Genomic DNA, 24,745 nt, shown 5'->3' with positions numbered 1-24,745 from the left:
GGGTAAGTGAGAGTTAGGGTGATAGAGTATCAGCATATTTCAGGCAGAATAAAAATAAGGTTTTCAAAGGTCCTGCACGGTGTAGTGGTTAGCATTTCTGACTGTGATGCATTTATGGGCTGCTCAGTTTCGAGTGCATATCTTTGAATCCTAGTTGTGACAGTTGGTCCACAATTAACTCAGCTGTTCATCCACCCCTAGGGGCTCATTGCTAGAATGTATACCTAACTCAGGCAGTGTTATACATACATACATACTTGCATACATATAGCATTCATGAGATGGACTTGATTAGGGCATTCAGTTGCCCATGCATTCTCAGCTAACATAAAGAGAAGGAGAAGAGACTGTGCTAGTGACCCGTTAGATAGGATTTTTGATATGTATGGCTTGTGGTGAGGATCTTGAGAAATGTTGAAATGTCTATACAATGCTATTGTATAAAGTTGCTGGGGACAAAAATGAATGTTCAAATGAGAGGTAAAAGTTTGTTGAGGAAACCTAGTAAGTGAGTGAGAGGATGGACATCAGACTGAGGATGAACAGTGTAGTTTGAGGAGTGCTAATGGGAGTCAACCCCAGAGAGATGTCTAAGTTTTAAAGTATAAAAACTCTGCTTTCCATGATGCCATCCAACCCATTTTTCCAGTTGCTTCCCCACCCTTTCTCTCTCTTACTATTGAAAAACCTTCCTCCAATCTATTGACAATCAGCGAGCAAACAACTTTGTTCCTAGAATAATGAGGTACCTTTCTACTGATAAGTTGGGGAAGATGACATCTTATTGGAGGCCTGGGCAGAGCAACACCGCTATTAACTGTCAGTGTTTAACAAAGGGTGAGAGGCATTTGCTTCACCAGTGTATAGATTCCTAACCCTCAGAAGTCCAAGATGCATCTCATGTCTCACAGCACACTTCTCATAAGAGAGTTTTCATATCCCAAAATGTAATTATTTAATTTTTGTATTGCTTCATATCAGGAAAATAGATGGGCATCGTAACGTCAAATTAATGGAAATTATTTTAGTATGATTTATGTTTTTGAAACAGGGACAAGATGGTGAAACTTCACTTCTTCTGGCGGCTAGCAATGGTCACCATGAAATAATAAAACTTCTGATAAGCTATGGTGCTGACCCTAATCATGTTGACCATGTAAGTATTTTTTTTTATAGTACTGTTTTCATATCCCTCAGCATCATTTTCTGGCGAATGCTTGAACAATATGGAATGCATTATCAGAGTACTTAGACTGCTTTCATCTGTGGAAGGATATATTTCAAATCCAATGTGATAAGTAATTATAGGGACATAAATGCATTTGCATTGCTTAAAGTGTTAATTATAAAGTAATGAAGTTGTTGATACAATTCTTTCCATGGTTTTATATTTCTGTCTTTTTTTGTTACATGTACATATGATTGAAACAGTCTATTTTTCAGATGGGAAATACTGCATTAATGTATGCAGCACACAATGATCATTCGCACTGCGGAAATGAACTTCTAGACCATGGAGCAGACATCACGTATACAAATGTTGCTGGTTCTTCTGCATTTAGCATAGCTGTTGCAAGAGGGAGTAAACAAGGTATGATATATTCTTCCTTTGAGATACTATTTTTTCTCAAGTCACTTTCCACCATATCACCAACCAGTTCCCATTTTCAGAACTGTTAGCTTGTATTGTCTTTCCTTTATATGTCTATGCATTTCTTATGATTCTTCAGTGGTCACTTTCTCTCTAACTCGGTACATTGCTATAGCATTTCATTCCATTGCATTTCTCCTCGCAGAGAGCACATTAGGTTTTATGCGGTATCCATATGACCAGAAACTTAGCAAGGAAAACTATTGTTTTCAGACTTATGGAAAAAGGGGTTAACGGTTAGATTGCAGAACATTATACAAATATGAAAAGATTTCCTGAACATTTTTGAAATAGAGAATATCATATAAAATGAAGTTTCATGAAAATGAGAAAAAAGATCATGAGAGGCAAGTGTTTTGGGAGCAGTTGAGTGAGTGTGTCACCAGTTTTGGTGCATGAGTCTGGGTTTTAGTGATAGGTGATTTGAGTGTGAAGTTAAGTGATATGGCAGTTATGCATATAATTGGCACTTCTGGGGTATTCAGTATTTGTTGTGAATAGCAATGGTGTAGAGCTTTTGAATTTTTGCGATGAAAAAAGACTGGTGATTGGGAATACCCAGTTTAAAAAGAAAGATATACACAAGTATACATATTTGAGTAACAGAGATGGGCAAAGGGCATTATTAGATTATGTATTAATTGATAGATGTGTAAAAGAGAGACTTCTGGATGCAAATGTGGTGAGAGGGGCAGCTGGTAGGATGTCTGACGACTATCTTTTGGAGGTCAAGGTGAAGATTTGGAAAGGTTTTCAAAACGGATTAGAGAATGTAGGGGAGAAGAGAGTGGTGAGAGTAAGTGAGCCTGGAAAGGAGACTTGTATGAAGAAATACCAGGAGAGATTGAGTGTAGAATGGCAAAAGGTGAGAGCAAATGAAGTGAGGGGAGTGGATGAGGAATGGGATGTATTTGGGGAAGCAGTGATGGCATGTGCAAGAGATGCATATGGCATGAGTAAGGTAGGAGATGGGCAGATTACAAAGGGTAGTGAATGGGTGGATGAAGAAGTAAAAGCTTCTTGTGAAAGAGAAAAGAGAGGAATTTAGATGGTATTTACAATAAAGGAGTGCAAATGACTGGGATGTGTATAAGAGAAAGCAGCAGGAAGTCAAGAGGAAGGGCAAGGGTTGAAAAAAGGGCAAATGAGATCTCAGTTGGGGCTAGAGTATCATTAAACTCTAGAGAAAATAAAACAATGTTTTGGAATTAGGTAAATAATTTGCAAAAGAGAAGAGAACAAATGGGAATGTTGATGTAGGGGGCAAGAGAGGAAGTGTTATCAGGTAGTGATGGAGTGAGGAGGAGATGAAATGAGTATTTTGAAGGATTGTTGAATGTCTTTCATGATAGAGTGGCAGATGTAAGGTGTTTGGTAAGGGTGGTGTGCAAAGTGAGAGAGTCAGGGAGAGTCCTTTGGTGAAGAGGGAAAAGGTAGTGAAAGCTTTGTGGAAGATGAAATCCAGCAATGTGGCGGAAGTGGATATTATTGCTGTTGAATTCATTAAGAACAGGGATGACTGTGTTGTTGATTAGTTGGTAAGGATATTCATTGTATGTATTCATCATGGTAAAGTGACTGAGGATTGGCAGAATGCATGTATCGTGTCATTGTACAAAGGTAAAGAGGATCAAGGAGAGTGTTGAGAGTATAAAGGCATAAGTTTGTTGAATATACCTGGAAAATTGTATGGGAGCATCAGATTGTGGAGGAGCACTGTGGTTTCAGAAGCAGGAGAGGATGTGTGGATCAAGTTTGTGAGGAATACCTAGAAAAGCAGAGGGATTTGTATGTGGCATTAATGGATGTAGAAAAGGAATATGATAGGGTTGATAGAGGTGCTTTGTAGAAGGTATTAAGAATATATGATGCGGGTGGTAAGCTGCTAGAAGCAGCAAGAAGTTTTTATCAAGGGTGTAAGGCATGTGTTCGAGTAGGAAGAGGGGAAAGTGATTGGTTCCTAGTGAAAATCGGTCTGCGGCAGGGGTGTGTGATGTCACCATGGTTATTTGGTTTGTTTATGAATGGGATGGTTAAGGAGGTAAATGTAAGAGTTTTAGAAAGGGGGATTAGTATGCGCATAGTCTGTGGGATGAGAGGGTCAGGGAAGTGAGTCAGTTGTTGTTTGTCGATGATACAGCGCTGATGGCTCATTTGAATGAATAACTGCAGAAGTTAGTAGTGACTGAGTTTGGAAAAATATGTGAAAGGAGAAATTTTGAGTAAAAAACGAATGTTATTAGGTTCAGTAGGATTGAGGAACAAGTTAGGTGGAATGTAAGTTTGAACAGAGAAAAATTGGAGGAAGTCACGTGTTTTAGATATCTTGGCAGTGAATGGGGCCATGGGAGTGGAAATAAGCCATAATATGGGGGAGAGGGTGAAGATTCTGGGACCAATGAAGAATGTGTAGAAAGAGAGAATGGCATTTTCAAGGCCATATATGTGGTACATTTGAAGGAATAGTAGTTCCATCAATATCATATGGGTGCGAGGCATGGGCTATAGATAAGGTTCTGTGGAGGAGTGTGGATGCATTGGAAGAGAAATATTTGATTAGGAACAAGGAGAAGTGGGAGACCAAAATGGAAGTGGAAGGATGGAATGAAAAGGATTTTGGGCAATGGGGGCCAGAACATACATGTGGTATATCGGGGTCGACATGCTGTCATTGGATTGAACCAGGGCATGTGATGTGTCTTGGGTAAACCATGGAAAGTTCTGTTGGGCCTGGATGTGGAAAGGGAGGTGTGATTTTGGTGCATTACACATAACAGCTAGAGACTAAATTTGAACGAATGTGGCCTTTTTGTCTTCCTGTGCTACCTTGCTGGAGGGGGAGGGGAATGCTGTTTCCTCTGTGTCGGAGTGACAGTGGGAATGGATGAAGGCAGCAAATAGGAATATGTATATGTCTGTATGTATATTTATGCATATGTTGAAATGTATATGTATGTATATGTGTGTGTATGGGCATGAGCAGTGTGGTTTCAGAAGTGGTAGAGGATGTGTGGATCAGGTTTTTGCTTTGAGGAAAGTATGTGAGAAATACTTAGAAAAGCAAATGGATTTGTACGTAGCATTTATGGATCTGGAGAAGACTTGATAGAGATGCTCTGTGGAAGGTATTAAGAACATATGGTGTGGGAGGCAAGTTGTTAGAAGCAGTGAAAAGTTTGTATCGAGGATGTAAGGCATGTGTATGTGTAGGAAGAGAGGAAAGTGATTGGTTCTCAGTGAATGTAGCTCTCCGGCAGGGGTGTGTGATGTCTCCATGGTTGTTTAATTTGTTTATGGATGCAGTTGTTAGGGAGGTGAATGCAAGAGATTTGGAAAGAGGGGCAAGTATGCAGTCTGTTGTGGATGAGAGAGCTTGGGAAGTGAGTCAATTGTTGTTCGCTGATGATACAGCGCTGGTGGCCGATTCATGTGAGAAACTGCAGAAGCTGGTGACTGAGTTTGGTAAAGTGTGTGAAAGAAGAAAGTTGAGAGTAAATGTGAATAAGAGCAAGGTTATTAGGTACAGTAGGGTTGAGGGTCAAGTCAATTGGGAGGTAAGTTTGAATGGAGAAAAACTGGAGGAAGTGAAGTGTTTTAGATATCTGGGAGTGGATTTGGCAGCGGATGGAACCATGGAAGTGGAAGTGAATCATAGGGTGGGGGAGGGGGCGAAAATTCTGGGAGCCTTGAAGAATGTGCAGAAGTCGAGAACATTATCTTGGAAAGCAAAAATGGGTATGTTTGAAGGAATAGTGGTTCGAACAATGTTGTATGGTTGCGAGGCATGGGCTATGGATAGAGTTGTGCGCAGGAGGGTGGATGTGCTGGAAATGAGATGTTTGAGGACAATATGTGGTGTGAGGTGGTTTGATCGAGTAAGTAATAATAGAGATGTGTGTTAATAAAAAGAGTGTGGTTGAGAGAGAAGAAGAGGGTGTTTTGAAATGGTTTGGTCACATGGAGAGAATGAGTGAGGAAAGATTGACCAAGAGGATATATGTGTCGGAGGTGGAGGGAACGAGGAGAAGTGGGAGACCAAATTGGAGGTGGAAAGATGGAATGAAAAAGATTTTGAGTGATCGGGGCCTGAACATGCAGGAGGGTGAAAGGCGTGCAAGGAATAGAGTGAATTGGAATGATGTGGTATACCGGGGGTGACGTGCTGTGAATGGATTGAACCAGGGCATGTGAAGCGCCTAGGGTAAACCATGGAAAGTTGTGTGGGGCCTAATGTGGAAAGGGAGCTGTGGTTTCGGTGCATTATTACATGATAGCTAGAGACTGAATGTGAACGAATGGGGCCTTTGGTGTCTTTTCCTAGTGCTACCTCGCTTACATGAGGGGGGAGGGGTTTGTTATTTCATGTGTGGCGAGGTGACGATGGGAATGAATAAAGGCAGACAGTATGAATTATGTACATGTGTATATATGTATATGTCTGTGTGTGTATAAATATATGTATACGTTGAGATGTGTAGGTATGTATATTTGCATGTGTGGACATGTATTTGGGTGGGTTGGGTCATTCTTTCGTCTGTTTCCTTGCTCTACCTCGCCAACGTGGGAGACAGCAACAAAGCAAAATAAATAAAATAAGAAAATAAATGAGCATTTGTGTATATACATATGTATGTGGGTGAGTTGGGCCATTCTTTAGTCTGTTTTCTTCCGAGCTCCCATGCTGACACAGAAAACAGCGAATGATTATAAGTATTATGTTATTTATTCATTATCATTTGTCACTGTCTCTAACCCACCCACATACACACGCATGTACATACATGTCCATACACGCACACACACAATACCTACCCATTTCAACACATACATACACACACACATACGTACACACACATGCACATAATTCACACTTGTTGCCCGTAATCATTCCCGTCATCACCCTGCCACACATAAAAAGACAGCCCCCTCCCCCCGCATGCGTGTGAGGTAGTGCTAGAAAAAGACAGCAAGGCAACATTAGTTTAACTCAGTCTGTAGCTTTCATGTATAATGCATCGAAACCTCAGCTCTCTTTCTACATCCAGGCCAAACAAAACTTTTCATGGTTTACACCAAATGCTTCACATGCCCTGGTCCAATCCATTGACAGCATGTCGACCCCAGTATACCACATCGTTCCAATTCACTCTAATCCTTGCATGCCTTTCACCCTCCTGTGTGTTCAGGCCCAATTGCTCAAAATCTTTTTCACTCCATCTTTCCACCTCCAATTTGGTCTCCCACTTCTCCTTGTTCCCTCCACCTCTGACACATATATCCTCTTTGTCAATCGTTCCTCACTCATTCTCTCCATGTGACAACCATTTCAAAACACCCTCTTGTGCTCTCTTAACCACACTCTTTTTATTACCACACATCTCTCTCACCCTTTCATTACTTACTCGATCAAACCACCTCACACCACATATTGTCCTCACACATCTCTTTCCAACACATCCACCCTCCTCCGCACAACCCTATCTATAGCCCACGCCTCGCAACCATATAACATTGTTGGAACCACTATTCCTTCAAATATACCCATTTTAGCTTTCCAAGATAATGTTCTCAACTTCCACACATTTTTCAACGCTCCCAAAACTTTCGCCCCCCCCCCCCCCCCCCCCCACTCCTGTGACTCACTTCCACTTCTGTGGTTCCATCCGTTGCCAAATCCATTCCCAGATATCTAAAACACTTTACTTCCTCCAGTTTTTCTCCATTCAAACTTACCTCCCAATTGACTTGTCCCTCAACCCTACTGTACCTAATAACCTTGCTCTTATTCACATTTACTCTCAGCTTTCTTCTTTCACTCTCTTTACCAAACTCAGTCACCAGCTTCTGCAGATTCTCACCCGAATCAGCCACCAGTGCTGTATCATCAGCGAACAACAACTGACTCACTTCCCAAGCTCTCTTATCCGCAACAGACTGCATACTTGCCCCTCTCTCCAAAACTCTTGCATTCACCTCTGTAACAACCTAACATCCCTAACATCCTTAAACAACCATGGAGACATCACGCACCCCTGCCGCAAACTGAGATTCACCAAGAACCAATCACCTTCCCCTCTTCCTACATGTACACATGCCTTACATCCTCGATAAAAATTTTTCACTGCCTCTAACAACTTGCCTCCCACACCATATATTCTTAATACCTTCCACAGAGCATCTCTATCAACTCTATCATATGCCTTTTCCAGATCCATAAATGCTACATACAAATCCATTTGCTTTTCTAAGTATTTCTCTTATACATTCTTCAAAGCAAACATCTGTTCCACACATCCTCTATCACTTCTGAAACCACACTGCTCTTCCCCAATCTGATGCTCTGTACATGCCTTTACCCTCTCAATCAATACCCTCCCATATAATTTCCCAGGAATACTCAACAAACTTATACATCTGTAATTTGAATACTCACCTTTATCCCCTTTGCCTTTGTACAAAGGCACATTGCAAGCATTCCGTCAATCCTCAGGCACCTCATCATGAGTCATACATACTTTGAATATCCTTACCAACCAGTCAACAACACAGTCACCCTGTTTTTAATAAATTCCAATACCATCCAGACCCATTGCCTTGCCAGCTGTCATCTTCTGCCAAGCTTTTACTACCACTCCTCTGTTTACCTATTCATTCTCCCTAACCCTCTCACTTCACACACCACCTCGACCAAAACACCCTATATCTGCCACTCTATCATCTAACACATTCAACAAGCCTTCAAAATACTCACTCCATCTCCTTCTCACATATATATATGATAGAGATGCTTTGTGGGAGGTATTAAGAATATATGATGTGGGAGGGAAGTTGTTAGAAGCAGTGAAAAGTTTTTATCGAAGATGTAAGTCACGTGTACATGTAGGAAGATAGGAAAGTGATGGGTTCTTGGTGAATGTTGGTTTGCGGCAGGGGTGCGTCATGTCTTGGAAAGAGGGGCAAATATGCAGTCTTTTGTGGATAAGAGAGCTTGGGAAGTGAGTCAGTTGTTGTTCGCTGATGATACAGCACTGGTGGCTGATTTGGGTGAGAAACTGCAAAAGTTGGTGACTGAGTTTGGTAAAGTGTGTGAAAGAAGAAAGCTGAGAATAGATGTGAATAAGAGCAAGATTATTAGGTACAGTAGGGTTGAGGGACAAGTCAATTAGTAGGTAAGTTTGAATGAAGAAATACTGAAGGAAGTTAAGTGTTTTAGATATCTGGGAGTGGATTTGGCAGCTGATGGAACCATGGAAGCAGAAGTGAATCATAGGGTGGGGGAGGGAGCGAAAGTTCTGGGAGCATTGAAAAATGTGTGGAAGTCGAGAATGTTACCTAGGAAAGCAAAAATGGGTATGTTTGAATGAATAGTGGTTCCAACAATGTTATATGTTTGCGAGGCATGCGATATAGATAGAGTTGTGCGGAGGAGGGTGGATGTGCTGGAAATGAGATATAGTTTGAGGACAATATATGGTGTGAGGTGGTTTGATCAAGTAAGTAATGAAAGGATAAGAGAGGTCTGTGGTAATGAAAACAGTGTGGTTGAGAGAGCAGAAGAGGGTGTTTTGAAATGGTTTGCTTACATGGAAAGAATGAGTGAGGAAAGATTGACCGAGAGGATATATGTGTCAGAGGTGGAGGGAATGAGGAGAAGTGGGAGACCAGATTGGAGGTAGAAAGATGGAGTGAAAAAGATTTTGAGCGATCGGGACCTGAACATGCAGGAGGGTGAAAGGCATACAAGGAATAGAGTGAATTGGAACGATGTTGTATACTGGGGTCGATGTCTATCAGTGGATTGAACCAGGGCATGTGAAGCGTTGGGGGTAAACCATGGAAAGTTCTGTGGGGCCTGGATGTGGAAAGGGAGCTGTTGTTTTGGTGCACTATACATGACAGCTAGAGACTGAGGGTGAAGGAATGTGGCCTTTATTGTCTTTTCCTAGCGCTGCCTCGCACACATGTATGGGGAGGGGGTTTTCATTTAACATGTCGCGGGGTGGCAATGGGAATGAATAAGGGCAGACAGTATGAATTAAGTACATGTGTATGTATGTATATGTCTGTGTGTGTATATATATGTATACGTTGAGATGTTTATTTATATTTTGCTTTGTCGCTGTCTCCCGCGTTTGCGAGGTAGCGCAAGGAAACAGGCGAAAGAAATGGCCCAACCCACCCCCATACACATGTATATACATACACGTCCACACATACAAATATACATACCTATATATCTCAATGTACACATATATATACACACACAGACACATACATATATACCCATGCACACAATTCACACTGTCTGCCCTTATTCATTCCCATCGCCACCTCGCCACACATTGAATACCATCCCCCTCCCCCCTCATGTGTGCGAGGTAGCGCTAGGAAAAGACAACAAAGGCCCCATTCGTTCACACTCAGTCTCTAGCTGTCATGCAATAATGCCCAAAACCACAGCTCCCTTTCCACATCCAGGCCCCACACAACTTTCCATGGTTTACCCCAGACGCTTCACATGTCCTGATTCAATCCACTGACAGCATGTCAGCCCCGGTATACCACATCGATCCAATTCACTCTATTCCTTGCCCGCCTTTCACCCTCCTGCATGTTTAAGCCCCGATCACTCAAAATCTTTTTCACTTCATCTTTCCACCTCCAATTTGGTCTCCCACTACTCCTCGTTCCCTCCACCTCCGACACATATATCCTCTTGGTCAATCTTTCCTCACTCATTCTCTCCATGTGCCCAAACCATTTCAAAACACCCTCTTCTGCTCTCTCAACCACGCTCTTTTTATTTCCACACATCTCTCTTACCCTTAAGTTACTTACTCGATCAAACCACCTCACACCACACATTGTCCTCAAACATCTCATTTCCAGCACATCCACCCTCCTGCGCACAACTCTAACCATAGCCCACGCCTCACAACCATACAACATTGTTGGAACCACTATTCCTTCAAACATACACATTTTTGCTTTCCGGGATAATGTTCTCGACTTCCACACATTCTTCAAGGCTCCCAGGATTTTTGCCCCCTCCCCCACCCTATGATTCACTTCGGCTTCCATGGTTCCATCCGCTGCCAGATCCACTCCCAAATATCTAAAACACTTTACTTCCTCCAGTTTTTCTCCATTCAAACTTACCTCCCAATTGATTTGACCCTCAACCCTACTGTACCTAATAACCTTGCTCTTATTCACATTTACTCTTAACCCTCTTCTTTCACACACTTTACCAAACTCAGTCACCAGCTTCTGCAGTTTCTCACATGAATCAGCCCCCAGCGCTGTATCATCAGCAAACAACAACTGACTCACTTCCCAAGCTCTCATCCACAACAGACTTCATGCTTGCCCCTCTTTCCAAAACTCTTGCATTCACCTCCCTAAGAACCCCATCCATAAACAAATTAAAGAACCATGGAGACATCACACACCCCTGCCACAAACCTACATTCACTGAGAACCAATCACTTTCCTCTCTTCCTACATGTACACATGCCTTACATCCTCGATAAAAACTTTTCACTTGTATTTTAACTTTCTAAAAATGGGAAACGTTGAGATGTATAGGTATGTATATGTGCGTGTGTGGACGTGTTTGTATATGCATATGTATGTGAGTTGGTAGGGCCATTCTTTCCTCTGTTTCCTTGTGCTACCTGGCTAACGCGGGAGAGTGCGACAAAGTATAATAGAATAAATAATTCCCAATCACTAGTCCTTTTTCAGCACACAAATCTACAAGCTCTTCACCATTTCCATTTACAACACTGAACACCCCATGTACACCAATTATTCCCTCAACTGCCACATTACTGAACATTGCATTCAAATCACCCATCACTATATCCCGGTCTCATGCATGGAAACTACTAACACACTTACTCAGCTGCTCCCAAAACACTTGCGTATTTATACATACATGCATATATATCTTTTCTTTCAAACTATTCGCCAATTCCCGCATTAGCGTGGTAGCGTTAAGAACAGAGGACTGGGCCTTTGAGGGAATAATCCTCACCTGGCCCTCTTCTCTGTTCCTTCTTTTGGAAAATTAAAAAAAAAGAAACCATGGAAAGCTGTGTAAGTTTGAATTTATCCCTGGGGATAGGGGAGAAAGAATACTTCCCACGTATTCCCTGCGTGTCGTAGAAGGCGACTAAATGGGAAGGGAGCGGGTGGCTGGAAATCCTCCCCTCTCGTTTTTTTTTTTTTTTTTAATTTTCCAAAAGAGGGAACAGAGAAGGGGGCCAGGTGAGGATTTTCCGTCTAAGGCCCAGTCCTCTGTTCTTAACGCTACCTCGCAAACGCGGGAAATGGCGAATCGTATGAAAAAAAAAAAAAAAAAAAATATATATATATATATATATATATATATATATATATATATATATATATATATTTTTTTTTTTTTTTTTTTTTTTTATACTTTGTCGCTGTCTCCCGCGTTTGCGAGGTAGCGCAAGGAAACAGACGAAAGAAATGGCCCAACCCCCCCCCCCATACACATGTACATACACACGTCCACACACGCAAATATACATACCTACACAGCTTTCCATGGTTTACCCCAGACGCTTCACATGCCTTGATTCAATCCACTGACAGCACGTCAACCCCTGTATACCACATCGCTCCAATTCACTCTATTACTTGCCCTCCTTTCACCCTCCTGCATGTTCAGGCCCCGATCACACAAAATCTTTTTCACTCCATCTTTCCACCTCCAATTTGGTCTCCCTATTCTCCTCGTTCCCTCCACCTCCGACACATATATCCTCTTGGTCAATCTTTCCTCACTCATTCTCTCCATGTGCCCAAACCATTTCAAAACACCCTCTTCTGCTCTCTCAACCACGCTCTTTTTATTTCCACACATCTCTCTTACCCTTACGTTACTTACTCGATCAAACCACCTCACACCACACATTTTCCTCAAACATCTCATTTCCAGCACATCCATCCTCCTGCGCACATCTCTATCCATAGCCCACGCCTCGCAACCATACAACATTGTTGGAACCACTATTCCTTCAAACATACCCATTTTTGCTTTCCGAGATAATGTTCTCGACTTCCACACATTTTTCAAGGCTCCCAAAATTTTCGCCCCCTCCCCCACCCTATGATCCACTTCCGCTTCCATGGTTCCATCCGTGTTTGCTTTGAAGAATGTATGTGAGAAATACTTAGAAAAGCAAATGGATTTGTATGTAGCATTTATGGATCTGGAGAAGGCATATGATAGAGTTGATAGAGATGCTCTGTGGAAGGTATTAAGAATATATGGTGTGGGAGGCAAGTTGTTAGAAGCAGTGAAAAGTTTTTATCGAGGATGTAAGGCATGTGTACGTGTAGGAAGAGAGGAAAGTGATTGGTTCTCAGTGAATGTAGGTTTGCGGCAGGGGTGTGTGATATCTCCATGGTTGTTTAATTTGTTTATGGATGGGGTTGTTAGGGAGGTAAATGCAAGAGTCCTGGAAAGAGGGGCAAGTATGAAGTCTGTTGGGGATGAGAGAGCTTGGGAAGTGAGTCAGTTGTTGTTCGCTGATGATACAGCGCTGGTGGCTGATTCATGTGAGAAACTGCAGAAGCTGGTGACTGAGTTTGGTAAAGTGTGTGGAAGAAGAAAGTTAAGAGTAAATGTGAATAAGAGCAAGGTTATTAGGTACAGTAGGGGTGAGGGTCAAGTCAATTGGGAGGTGAGTTTGAATGGAGAAAAACTGGAGGAAGTGAAGTGTTTTAGATATCTGGGAGTGGATCTGTCAGCGGATATATATATATGCATGTATATATACAGCGACAAAATATAATAAAAAAAGGATTTAAAGTTATGTATTTATTATACTTTGTCGCTGTCTCCCTTGTCAGTGAGGTACCGCAAGGAAACAAATGAAAGAATGGCCCAACCCACCCAGATACACATGTATATACACACACGTCCACACACGCACATGTACATACCTATACATCTCAATGTATACATATATATACACACACAGATATATGCATACATACACATGTACATAATTCATACAGTCTGCCCTTATTCATTCCGTCGCCACCTTGCCACACATTAAATGAAAACCAACTCCCCCTGCATGTGCACGAGGTAGTGCTAGGAAAAGACAACAAAGGCCACATTCGTTCACACTCAGTCTCTAGCTGTCATGTATAATGCACCGAAAGCACAGCTCCCTTTCCACATCCAGGCCCCATACAACTTTCCACGGTTTACCCCAGACGCTTCACATGCCCTGGTTCAACCCATTGGCAGCACATCGACCCCGGTATACCACATCGTTCCAGTTCGCTCTATTCCTTGCACGCCTTTCATTCTCCTGCATGTTTAGGCCCTGATCACTCAAAATCTTTTTCATTCCATCTTTCCACCTCCAATTTGGTCTCCCACTTCTCATTCCCTCCACCTCTGACACATATATCATCTTTGTCAATCTTTCCTCACTCATTCCATCCATGTGACCAAACCATTTCAAAACACCCTCTTCTGCTCTCTCAACCACACTCTATTACCTCACATCTTGCTTACCCTTTCATTGCTTACTCGACCAAACCGCCTCTTAACACATATTGTCCTCAAACATATAATTTCCAGCAAATCCACCCTCCTCTGCACAACTGTATCTATAGCCCATGCCTCGCAACCATATAACATTGTTGGAACCACTATTCCTTCAAACATACCCATTTTTGCTTTCCAAGATAATGTTCTCGACTTCCACACATTTTTCAACGCTCCTAGAACTTTTTCCCCCCACTTCCGCTTCCATGGTCCCATCCACTGCCAAATCCACTCCCAGATATCTAAAACACTCCACTTCCTCCAGTTTTTCTCTATTCAAACTTACTTCCCAATTGACTTGTCCCTGAACTGTACTGTACCTAATAACCTTACTCTTATTCACATTTACTCTCAGCTTTCTTCTTTCTCACACTTTACCAAACTCATTCACCAGCTTCTGCAGTTTCTCATCCGAATCAGCCACCAGCGCTGTATCATCAGCAAACAACAACTAACTCACTTCTCAAGCTGTCTCATCCACAACAGACTGCATACTTGCCCTTCTTTCCAAAACTCTTGCATTCACCTCCCAAACAACCCCATCCATAAACAAATTAAACGACCATGGAGACATCACGCACCCCTGCGGCAAACCAACATTCACTGAGAACGAATCCCTTTCCTCTCTTCCTACACGTACACAACTTTGCATAATACCTTTCACAGAGAATCTCTATCAACTCTATCATATGCCTTCTCCAGATCCATAAATGCTACATACAAATCCATTTGTTTTTCTAAGTATTTCTCACATACATTTTTCAAAGCAAACACCTGATCCACATATCCTCTACCACTTCTGAAACCACACTGCTCTTTTCCAGTCTGATGCTCTGTACATGCCTTCACCCTCTCAATCAATACCCTCTCATATAATTTCCCAGGAATACTCAACAAACTTATACCTCTGTAATTTGAGCACTCACTCTTATCCCCTTTGCTTTTGTACATTGGCATTGTGCAAGCATTCTGCCAATCCTCAGGCACCTCACCATGAGTCATACATACATTAAATAACCTTTGCCAACCAGTCAACAATACAGTCACCCCCTTTTTTTAATAAACTCCACTGCAATACCATCCAAACCCGCTGCCTTGCTGGCTTTCATCTTCTGCAAAGCTTTTACTACCTTTTCTATGTTTACCAAATTATTCTTCCTAACCCTCTCACTTTGCACACCGCCTCAACCAAAACACTCTATATTTGCCACTCTATCATCAAACACATTCAACAAATCTTCAAAATACTCTCTCCATCTCCTTCTCACATCACCACTACTTGTTATCACCTCCCCATTAGCCCCTTCACTGATGTTTCCATTTGTTCCCTTGTCTTACGCACTTTATTTACCTCCTTCCGAAACATCTTTTTATACTCCCTAAAGTTTAATGCTACTCTCTCATCCCAACTCTCACTTGCCCTCATTTTTGCCTCTTGCACCTTTCTCTTTTGAACCTTTCTCTTGACCTCCTGCCTCTTACTTTTTTACATCTCCCACTCATTTGCATTATTTCCCTGCAAAAATTGTCTAAATGCCTCTCTTCTCTTTCACTAATGATCTTACCTCTTGATCCCGCCACTCACTACCCTTTCTAATCTGCACATCTCCCATGCTTCTTATGCCACAAGCGTCTTTTGCACAAGCCATCACTGCTTCCCTAAATACATCCCATTCCTCCCCCACTCCCCTTACATCCTTTGTTCTCACCTTTTTCCATTCTGTACACAGTCTCCCATGTTACTTCCTCACACAAGTCTCCTTTCCAAGCTCACTTACTCTCACCACTCTCTTCACCCTAACATTCTCTCTTCTGTTCTGAAAACCTCTACAAATCATCACCTTCGCTTCCACAAGGTAATGATCAGACATCCCTCCAGTTGCACCTCAGCACATTTACGTCCAAAAGTCTCTCTTTAGCACGCCTATCAATTAACATTGAATCCAGCAATGCTCTCTGGCCATCTCTCCTGCCTACATACGTATACTTATGTATATCTTTTTTTAAACCAGAAGTTCCCAATCGCCCGTCCTTTTTCAGCACATAAATCTATAAGCTCTTCACCGTTTCCATTTACAGCACTGAACACCCCATGTATGCCAATTATTTCCTCAACTGGTGATAGAGGAGAAAGAATACTTCCCACGTCTTCCCTGTGTGTCGTAGAAGGCAACTAAAAGGGGAGGGAGCAGGGGGCTGAAAATCATCCCCTCTTTTTCTTTTTTAATTTTCCAAAAGAAGGAACAGAGAAGGGGGCCAGGTGAAGATATTACCTCAAAGGCCCAGTCCTCTGTTCTTAATGCTACCTCGTTGACGTGGGAAATGACGAATAGTGTGAAAGAAAGATGTTTTATTTATTATATTTTGTCGCTGCCTCCTGCGTTAGTGAGGTAACACAAAGAAACAGACGAAAGAATGGCCCAACCCACCCACATACACATGTATATACATACACTTGCACACATGCACATATATATACCTATACATCCATGGTTGTTTAATTTGTTTATGGATGGAGTTGTTAGGGAGGTGAATGCAAGAGTTTTGGAAAGAGGGGCAAGTATGAAGTCTGTTGGGGATGAGAGAGCTTGGGAAGTGAGTCAGTTGTTGTTCGCTGATGATACAGCACTGGTGGCTGATTCATGTGAGAAACTGCAGAAGCTGGTGACTGAGTTTGGTAAAGTGTGTGAAAGAAGAAAGTTAAGAGTAAATGTGAATAAGAGCAAGGTTATTAGGTACAGTAGGGTTGAGGGTCAAGTCAATTGGGAGGTGAGTTTGAATGGAGAAAAACTGGAGGAAGTGAAGTGTTTTAGATATCTGGGAGTGGATCTGGCAGCGGATGGAACCATGGAAGCAGAAGTGGATCATAGGGTGGGGGAGGGGGCGAAAATTCTGGGAGCCTTGAAGAATGTGTGGAAGTCGAGAACATTTTCTCGGAAAGCAAAAATGGGTATGTTTGAAGGAATAGTGGTTCCAACAATGTTGTATGGTTGCGAGGCGTGGGCTATGGATAGAGTTGTGCGCAGGAAGATGGATGTGCTGGAAATGAGATGTTTGAGGACAGTGTGTGGTGTGAGGTGGTTTGATCGAGTAAGTAACGTAAGGGTAAGAGAGATGTGTGGAAATAAAAAGAGCGTGGTTGAGAGAGCAGAAGAGGGTGTTTTGAAATGGTTTGGGCACATGGAGAGAATGAGTGAGGAAAGATTGACCAAGAGGATATATGTGTCGGAGGTGGAGGGAACGAGGAGAAGAGGGAGACCAAATTGGAGGTGGAAAGATGGAGTGAAAAAGATTTTGTGTGATCGGGGCCTGAACATGCAGGAGGGTGAAAGGAGGGCAAGGAATAGAGTGAATTGGAGCGATGTGGTATACCGGGGTTGACGTGCTGTCAGTGGATTGAATCGGGGCATGTGAAGCGTCTGGGGTAAACCATGGAAAGCTGTGTAGGTATGTATATTTGCGTGTGTGGACGTATGTATATACATGTGTATGGGGGTGGGTTAGGCCATTTCTTTCGTCTGTTTCCTTGCGCTACCTCGCAAACGCGGGAGACAGCGACAAAGCAAAAAAAAAAAAAAAAAATCTCACCGTATACATATATATACACACAGACAGACATATACCTGGAAATACCTGGTTTGAAAAGAGATATAAGTATACATATATAAGTAGAAGAGATGGCCAGAGAGTGTTATTGCATTACGTGTTCATTGATAGGCACATGAAAGAGAGACTTTTGGATGTTTATGTGCTGAGAGGTGCAACTGCAGGGATGTCTGATCATTCTCTTGTAGAGGCGAAGGTGAAGATTTGTAGGGGTTTTCAGAAAAGAAGAGAGAATGTTGGGGTGAAGAGCGTGGTGAGACTAAGTGAGCTTGGGAAGATTTGTGTGAGGAAGTACCGGGTACTGAGTGCTGAATGGAAAAAGGTGAGAGCAAAGGACATAAGGGGGGGGGATGGGATGTATTTAGGGAAGCAGTGATGGCTTGTGCAAAAGATGCTTGTGGCATGAGAAGCATGGGATGTGGGCAGATTAGAAAGGGTAGTGAGTGGTTGGATGAAGTAAGATTGTTAGTGAAAGAGAAGAGAAAGGCATTTGAACGACTTTTGCAGGGAAATAGTGCAAATGACTGGGAGATGTATAAAAGATTGAGGCAGGAGCTTAAGAGAAAGGTGCAAGAGGTGAAAAGAGGGCAAATGAGAGTTGGGGTTAGAGAGTATCATTAGATTTTAGGGAAAATAGAAAGATGTTTTGGAATCAGGTAAATAAAGTGCGTAAGACAAGAGAACAAAATGGAACATCGGTGAAGTGGGATAATGGGGAGGTGATAACAAGTAGTGGTGATGTGAGAAGGAGATGGAGTGAGTATTTTGAAGGTTTGTTGAATGTGTTAAATGATAGAGTGGCAGATATAGGGTATTTTGGTCACGGTGGTGTACAAAGTGAGGGAGTCATCGAGAATGATTTGGTAAACAGAGAAGAGGTAGTGAAAGCTTTGTGGAAGATGAAAGCCAGCTAGGTGGTGGGTTTGGATGGTATTACATTGGATTTTATTTAAAAAGGGGGTGACTGTGCTGTTGACTGGTTTGTGAAGATATTCATTGTTTGTATGGCTCATGATTAAGTGCCTGAGGATTGGCAGAATGCGTGCATAGGGCCATGCACAAAGGCAAAGGGGATAAAGGTTAGTGTTCAAATTAAGGTGAATGTTTAAATTACAGAGTTATAAGTTTTTGCTGAGTATTCCTGGGAAATTATATGGGAGGGTATTGATTGAGAGAGTGAAGGAATGTAGAGAGCATCAGCTTGGCGAAGAGCAGTGTGGTTTTAGAAGTGGTAGAGGGTATGTGGATCAGGTGTTTGATTTGAAGAATGTATATGGGAAATAATTTTAAAAAAACGGATTGGTATGTAGCATTTATGGATCTGGAGAAGACATATCATAGATTTGCTAGAGATCCTCTTGGAAGTTATTAAGAGTATATGGTCTGGATGGCAAGTTTCTAGAAGCATTGAAAAGTTTTTATCCGGGATAAAAGGAATGTGTACGAGTAGGAAGAGAGGAAAGTGATTTGTTTTCAGTGAATGTAGGTTTGCGGCAGGTGTGTGTGATGTCTCCATGGTTGTTTAATTTGTTTATAGATGGGTTGCTAGGGAGGTGAATGCAAGAGTTTTTGAGAGAGGGGCAAGTATGCAATCTGTTGTGGATGAGAGGGCTTGGGAAGTGAGTCAGTTGTTGTTCGCTGATAATACAGCAATGGTGGCTGATTCGAGTTGGAAACTGCAGAAGCTGGTGACTGAGTTTGGTAAAATGTGTGAAAGAAGAAAGCTGAGGGTAAATGTGAATAAGAGCAAAGTTATTAGGTTCAGTAGGGTTGAAGGACAAGTCAATTGGGAGGTAAGTTTGAATGGAGAAAAACTGGTGGATGTGAAGTGTTTTAGATATCTGGGAGTGGATTTGGCAGCGGATGGAACCATGGAAGCGGAAGTGAGTCATAGAGTGGGGGAGGCGGGAAAAGTTCTGGGAGCATTAAAGAATGTGTTGAAGGCGAGAAGATTATCTCAGAAAGCAAAAATGGGTATGTTTGTAGGAATAATGGTTCCAACAATGTTATATGGTTGCAATCCGTGGGCTATAGATAGGGTTGTGCGGAAGAGGGTGGATATGTTGGAAATAAGATGTTTGAGGACAATATGTGGTGTGAGGTGGTTTGATCGGGTAAGTAATGAAAGGGTGAGATGTGTGGTAATAAAAAGAGTGTGCTTGAGAGAGCAGAAGAGGGTGTATTGAAATGGTTTGGTCACATGGAGAGAATGAGTGAAGAAAGATTGACAAAGAGGATACATGTGTCAGAGGTGGAGGGAAGGAGAAGTGGGAGACCAAATTTGAGGTGGAAGGATGGAGTGAAAAAGATTTTGAGTGATCGGGGCCTGAACATGTGGAGGAGTGAAAGGCATGCAAGGAATAGAGTGAATTGGAATGATGTGGTATACCGGGGTCAACATGCTGTCACTGGATTGAACAACGGCATGTGGAGCGCCTGGAGTAAATGATGGAAAGTTTTGTTTGGCCTGGATGTGGAAAGGGAACTGTGGTTTCGGTCCATTTTGCATGACAGCTAGAAACTGAGCAGAATGGAAAAAGGTAAGAGCAAATGTAAAGGCGAGTGGGGTAGGAGTGGGATGTATTTAGAGAAGCAGTAATGGTTTTTGCAAAAGATGCCTGTGGCATGAGAAAGGTGGGTGGTGGGCTCATTAGAAAGGGTAGTGAGTTATAGGATGAAGAAGTAAGATTATTAGTGAAAGTGAAGAGAGAGGCATTTGGACCATTTTTGCAGGGAAGTAATGTAAATGACTGGGAGATGTATATAAGAAAGAGGCAGGAGGTCAAGAGAAAGGTGCGAGAGATGAAAAAGAGGGCAAATGAGAGTTAGGGTGAGAAAGTATCATTAAATTTTAAGGAGAATAAGATTTTTGGAAGGAGGTAAATAAAGTGCATAAGAGGAGAACAAATGGGAACATCGATGAAGGGGGCAATTGGGGAGACGATAACAAGTAGTGGTGATGAGAGAAGGAGATGGAGTGAACATTTTGAAGGTTTGTTGAATGTGTTTGATGATAGAGTGGCAGATTTAGGGTGTTTTGGTTGAGATGGTGTCTGAAGTGAGAGTGTCAGGGAGAATGGTTTGGAAAACAGAGAGGAGGTAGTGAAAGCTTTGCAAAAGATGAAAGCCGGCAAGGCGGCGGGTTTGGATGGTATTGCAGTGGAATTTATCAAAAAAAGGATGACTGTGTTGTTGCCTGGTTGGTAAGTATATTCAGTGTATTTATGTTTCATGGTGAATTGCATGAGGATTGGCAGAATACATGCATAGTGCCATTGTACAAAGGCAAAGGGGATAAAGGTGAGTGTTCAAATAACAGAGGTATAACTTTGTTGATTATTCCTGGGAAATTATATATGAAGGTATTGATTGAGAGGGTAAAGTCATGTACTGAGCATCAGATTGGGGAAGAGCAGTGTGGTTTCAGAAGTGGTAGAGGATGTGTGGATCAGGAGTTAGCTTTGAAGAATATTTTTGAGAAATAGAAAAACAGATGGATTTGTATGTAGCATGTATGGACCTGGAGAAGGCATATGATAGAGTTAATAGAGATGCTTTCTGAAAGGTATTAAGAGTATATGGTGTGGTAGGTAAGGTGCTGGAAGCAGTTAAATGTTTTTATCGAGGATGTAAGGTATGTGCAAAAAGAGAGGAAAGGGATTGGTTCCCAGTGAATGTCTTTTTGTGGCAGGGGTGTGGGATGTCTCCATGGTTGTTCAATTTATTTATGGATGGGGTTGTTAGCGAGGTGAATTTAAGAGTTTTGGAGAGAGGGGCAAGTATGCAGTCTTGTTTTGTATGAGAGGGCTTGAGAAGTGAATCAGTTGTTGTTCGCTGATGGTCCAGCGCTGGTCACTGATTTGGATGAGAAACTGCATAAGTTGGTGATTGAATTTATTGAAAAAAGAAAGCTGAGAGTAAGTTTGAATAAGAGGAAGGTTGTTAGGTTCAGTAGGGTTATGGGACAAGTTGATTGGGAGATAGGTTTGAATGGAGAAAATCTGGAGGAAGTGAAGTGTTTTAAATATCTGGGATTGGATTTAGCAGTGGATGAGTCCATGGAAGTGGAAGTGAGTCGCAAGGTGGGTGTGGGGGCGAAGGTTCTGGGAGCGTTAAAGATTGTGCGGAATGTGAGAGCAAAAATGGGATGTTTGAAGGAATAGTGGTTCCAACAATGTTATGTGGTTGCAAGGTATGGGGCATAGATAAGGTTGTGCGGAGGAGGGTGGATGTGTTGGAAATTACGTGTTTGAGGACAATATGTGATGTGAGGTGGTTTGATCAAGCAAGTAATGAAAAGGTTAAGAGAGATTTGTGGTAATGAGAAGAGTGTGGTTGAGAGAGCAGAAGAGGGCATATTGAAAGGTTTTGATCACATGGAGAGAATGAGTGAGGAAAGATTGACAAAGAGGATATATGTGTCAGAGGTGGAGGGAACGAGGAGAAGTGGGAGACCAAATTGGAGGTGGAAGGATTGAGTGGAAAAGTTTTTGAGCTATTGAGACCTGAACATGCAGGAGGGTGAAAGAAAGGCATGCAAGGAATGGAGTGAATTGGAACGATTTGGTGTACTAGGGTCGACCTGCTGTCAATGGATTGAACCAGGGCATTTGAAGCGTCTGGGGTAAACCATGGAAAGTTTTGTTTGGCCTGGATGTGGAAATGGAGCAGTGGTTTCGAAGCGTTACACATGACAGCTTGAGACTGAGTGTGAAGGAATGTGGCTTTTGTCATCTTTTCCTAGCGCTACCTTGCGTGCGCACAGGGGAAGAGGGGTGACATTTTATGTGGGGTGGGGTGGTGACAGAAATGGATGAAGGCAGCAAGTAAGAATTTGTGTATGTGTATATATTTATATGTCTGTGTATGTGTATGTTGAAATGTATAGGTATGTATATGTGCGTTTGTGGGCATATATGTATATACATGAGCTACCTTGCGTTAGCACAGCTCCATTTCCACATCCAGGCCGCACTGAACTTTCCATGGTTTACCCCAGATGCTTCACATGCCCTGGTTCAATCCATTGACAGCACATCAACCCCGGTATACCACATCGTTCCAATTTACTCTATTCCTTGCACGCCTTTCACCCTCCTGCGTGTTTAGGCCCCGATCACTCAAAATCTTTTTCACACCATCTTTCCACCATCCAATTTGGTCCCCCACTTCTCCTTGTTCCCTCCACCTCTGACACATATATCCTCTTGGTCAATCTTTCCTCACTCATTCTCTCCATGTGACCAAACCATTTCAAAACACCCTCTTCTGCTCTCTCAACCACACTCTTTTTATTTCCACACATCTCTCTTACCCTTACATTACTTACTCGATCAAACCACCTCACACCACATATTGTCCTCAAACATCTCATTTCCAGCACATTCACCCTCCTGCGTACAACTCTATCCATAGCCCACGCCTCGCAACCATGCAACATTGTTGGAACCACTATTCCCTCAAACATACCCATTTTTGCTTTCCGAGATAATGTTCTTGACTTCCACACATTCTTCAAGGCTCCCAGAATTTTCGCTCCCTCCCCCACCCTATGATCCACTTCCGCTTCCATGGTTCCATGCGATGCCAGATCCACTCCCAGATATCTAAAACACTTCACTTCCTCCAGTTTTTCTCCATTCAAACTTACCTCCCAATTGACTTGACCCTCAACCCTACTGTACCTTGCTCTTATTCACATTTACTCTTAACTTTCTTCTTTCACACACTTTACCAAACTCAGTCACCAGCTTCTGCAGTTTCTCACATGAATCAGCCACCAGCGCTGTATCATCAGCGAACAAAAACTGACTCACTTCCCAAGCTCTCTCATCCCAACAGACTTCATATTTGCCCCTCTTTCCAAAACTCTTGCATTCACCTCCCTAACAACCCCATCCATAAACAAATTAAACAACCATGGAGACATCACACACCCCTGCCGCAAACCTACATTCACTGAGAACCAATCACTTTCCTCTCTTCCTACACGTACACATGCCTTACAACCTCGATAAAAACTTTTCACTGCTTCTAACAACTTGCCTCCCACACCATATATTCTTAATACCTTCCACAGAGCATCTCTATTAACTCTATCATATGCCTTCTCCAGATCCATAAATGCTACATACAAATCCATTTGCTTTTCTAAGTATTTCTCACATACATTCTTCAAAGCAAACATCTGATCCACACATCCTCTATCACTTCTGAAACCACACTGCTCCTCCCCAATCTGATGCTCTGTACATGCCTTCACCCTCTCAATCAATACCCTCCCATATAATTTACCAGGAATACTCAACAAACTAATACCTCTGTAATTTGAGCACTCACTCTTATCCCCTTTGCCTTTGTACAATGGCACTATGCACGCATTCCGCCAATCCTCAGGCACCTCACCATGAGTCATACATACATTAAATAACCTTACCAACCAGTCAATAATACAGTCACCTCCTTTCTTAATAAATTCCACTGCAATACCATCCAAACCTGCTATTTTGCCGGCTTTCATCTTCCGCAAAGCTTTTACTACCTCTTCTCTGTTTACCAAATCATTTTCCCTAACCCTCTCACTTTGCACACCACCTTGACCAAAACACCCTATATCTGCCACCCTATCATCAAACACATTCAACAAACCTTCAAAATACTCACTCCATCTCCTTCTCACATCACCAGTACTTGTTATCACCTCCCCATTTGCGCCCTTCACTGAAGTTACCATTTGCTCCCTTGACTTACGCACTTTATTTACCTCCTTCCAGAACATCTTTTTATTCTCCCTAAAATTTAATGATACTCTCTCACCCCAACTCTCATTTGCCCTCTTTTTCACCTCTTGTACCTTTCTCTTGACCTTCTGCCTCTTTCTTTTATAC

At 42.3% G+C, this 24,745-nt stretch overlaps 1 protein-coding gene across 2 annotated transcripts in view; it reads left to right on the top strand.

The window, feature by feature from the left end:
* The window catches only part of LOC139748148 (uncharacterized), a 102,900-nt gene that overhangs the window by 59,436 nt on the left and 18,719 nt on the right, over positions 1-24,745 (top strand). For both annotated transcript variants that reach the window (XM_071660838.1, XM_071660837.1), the window contains 2 exons: positions 1,052-1,156; positions 1,444-1,591. In XM_071660838.1, the coding sequence (XP_071516939.1) occupies positions 1,052-1,156; positions 1,444-1,591 (253 nt within the window). The remainder of the gene's footprint in view (positions 1-1,051; positions 1,157-1,443; positions 1,592-24,745) is intronic.

The sequence above is a fragment of the Panulirus ornatus genome, chromosome 72 (genome assembly GCF_036320965.1).
Source record: "Panulirus ornatus isolate Po-2019 chromosome 72, ASM3632096v1, whole genome shotgun sequence".
Lineage (NCBI taxonomy): Eukaryota > Metazoa > Arthropoda > Malacostraca > Decapoda > Palinuridae > Panulirus > Panulirus ornatus.
This window is presented reverse-complemented; position numbering and strand designations above follow the sequence as displayed.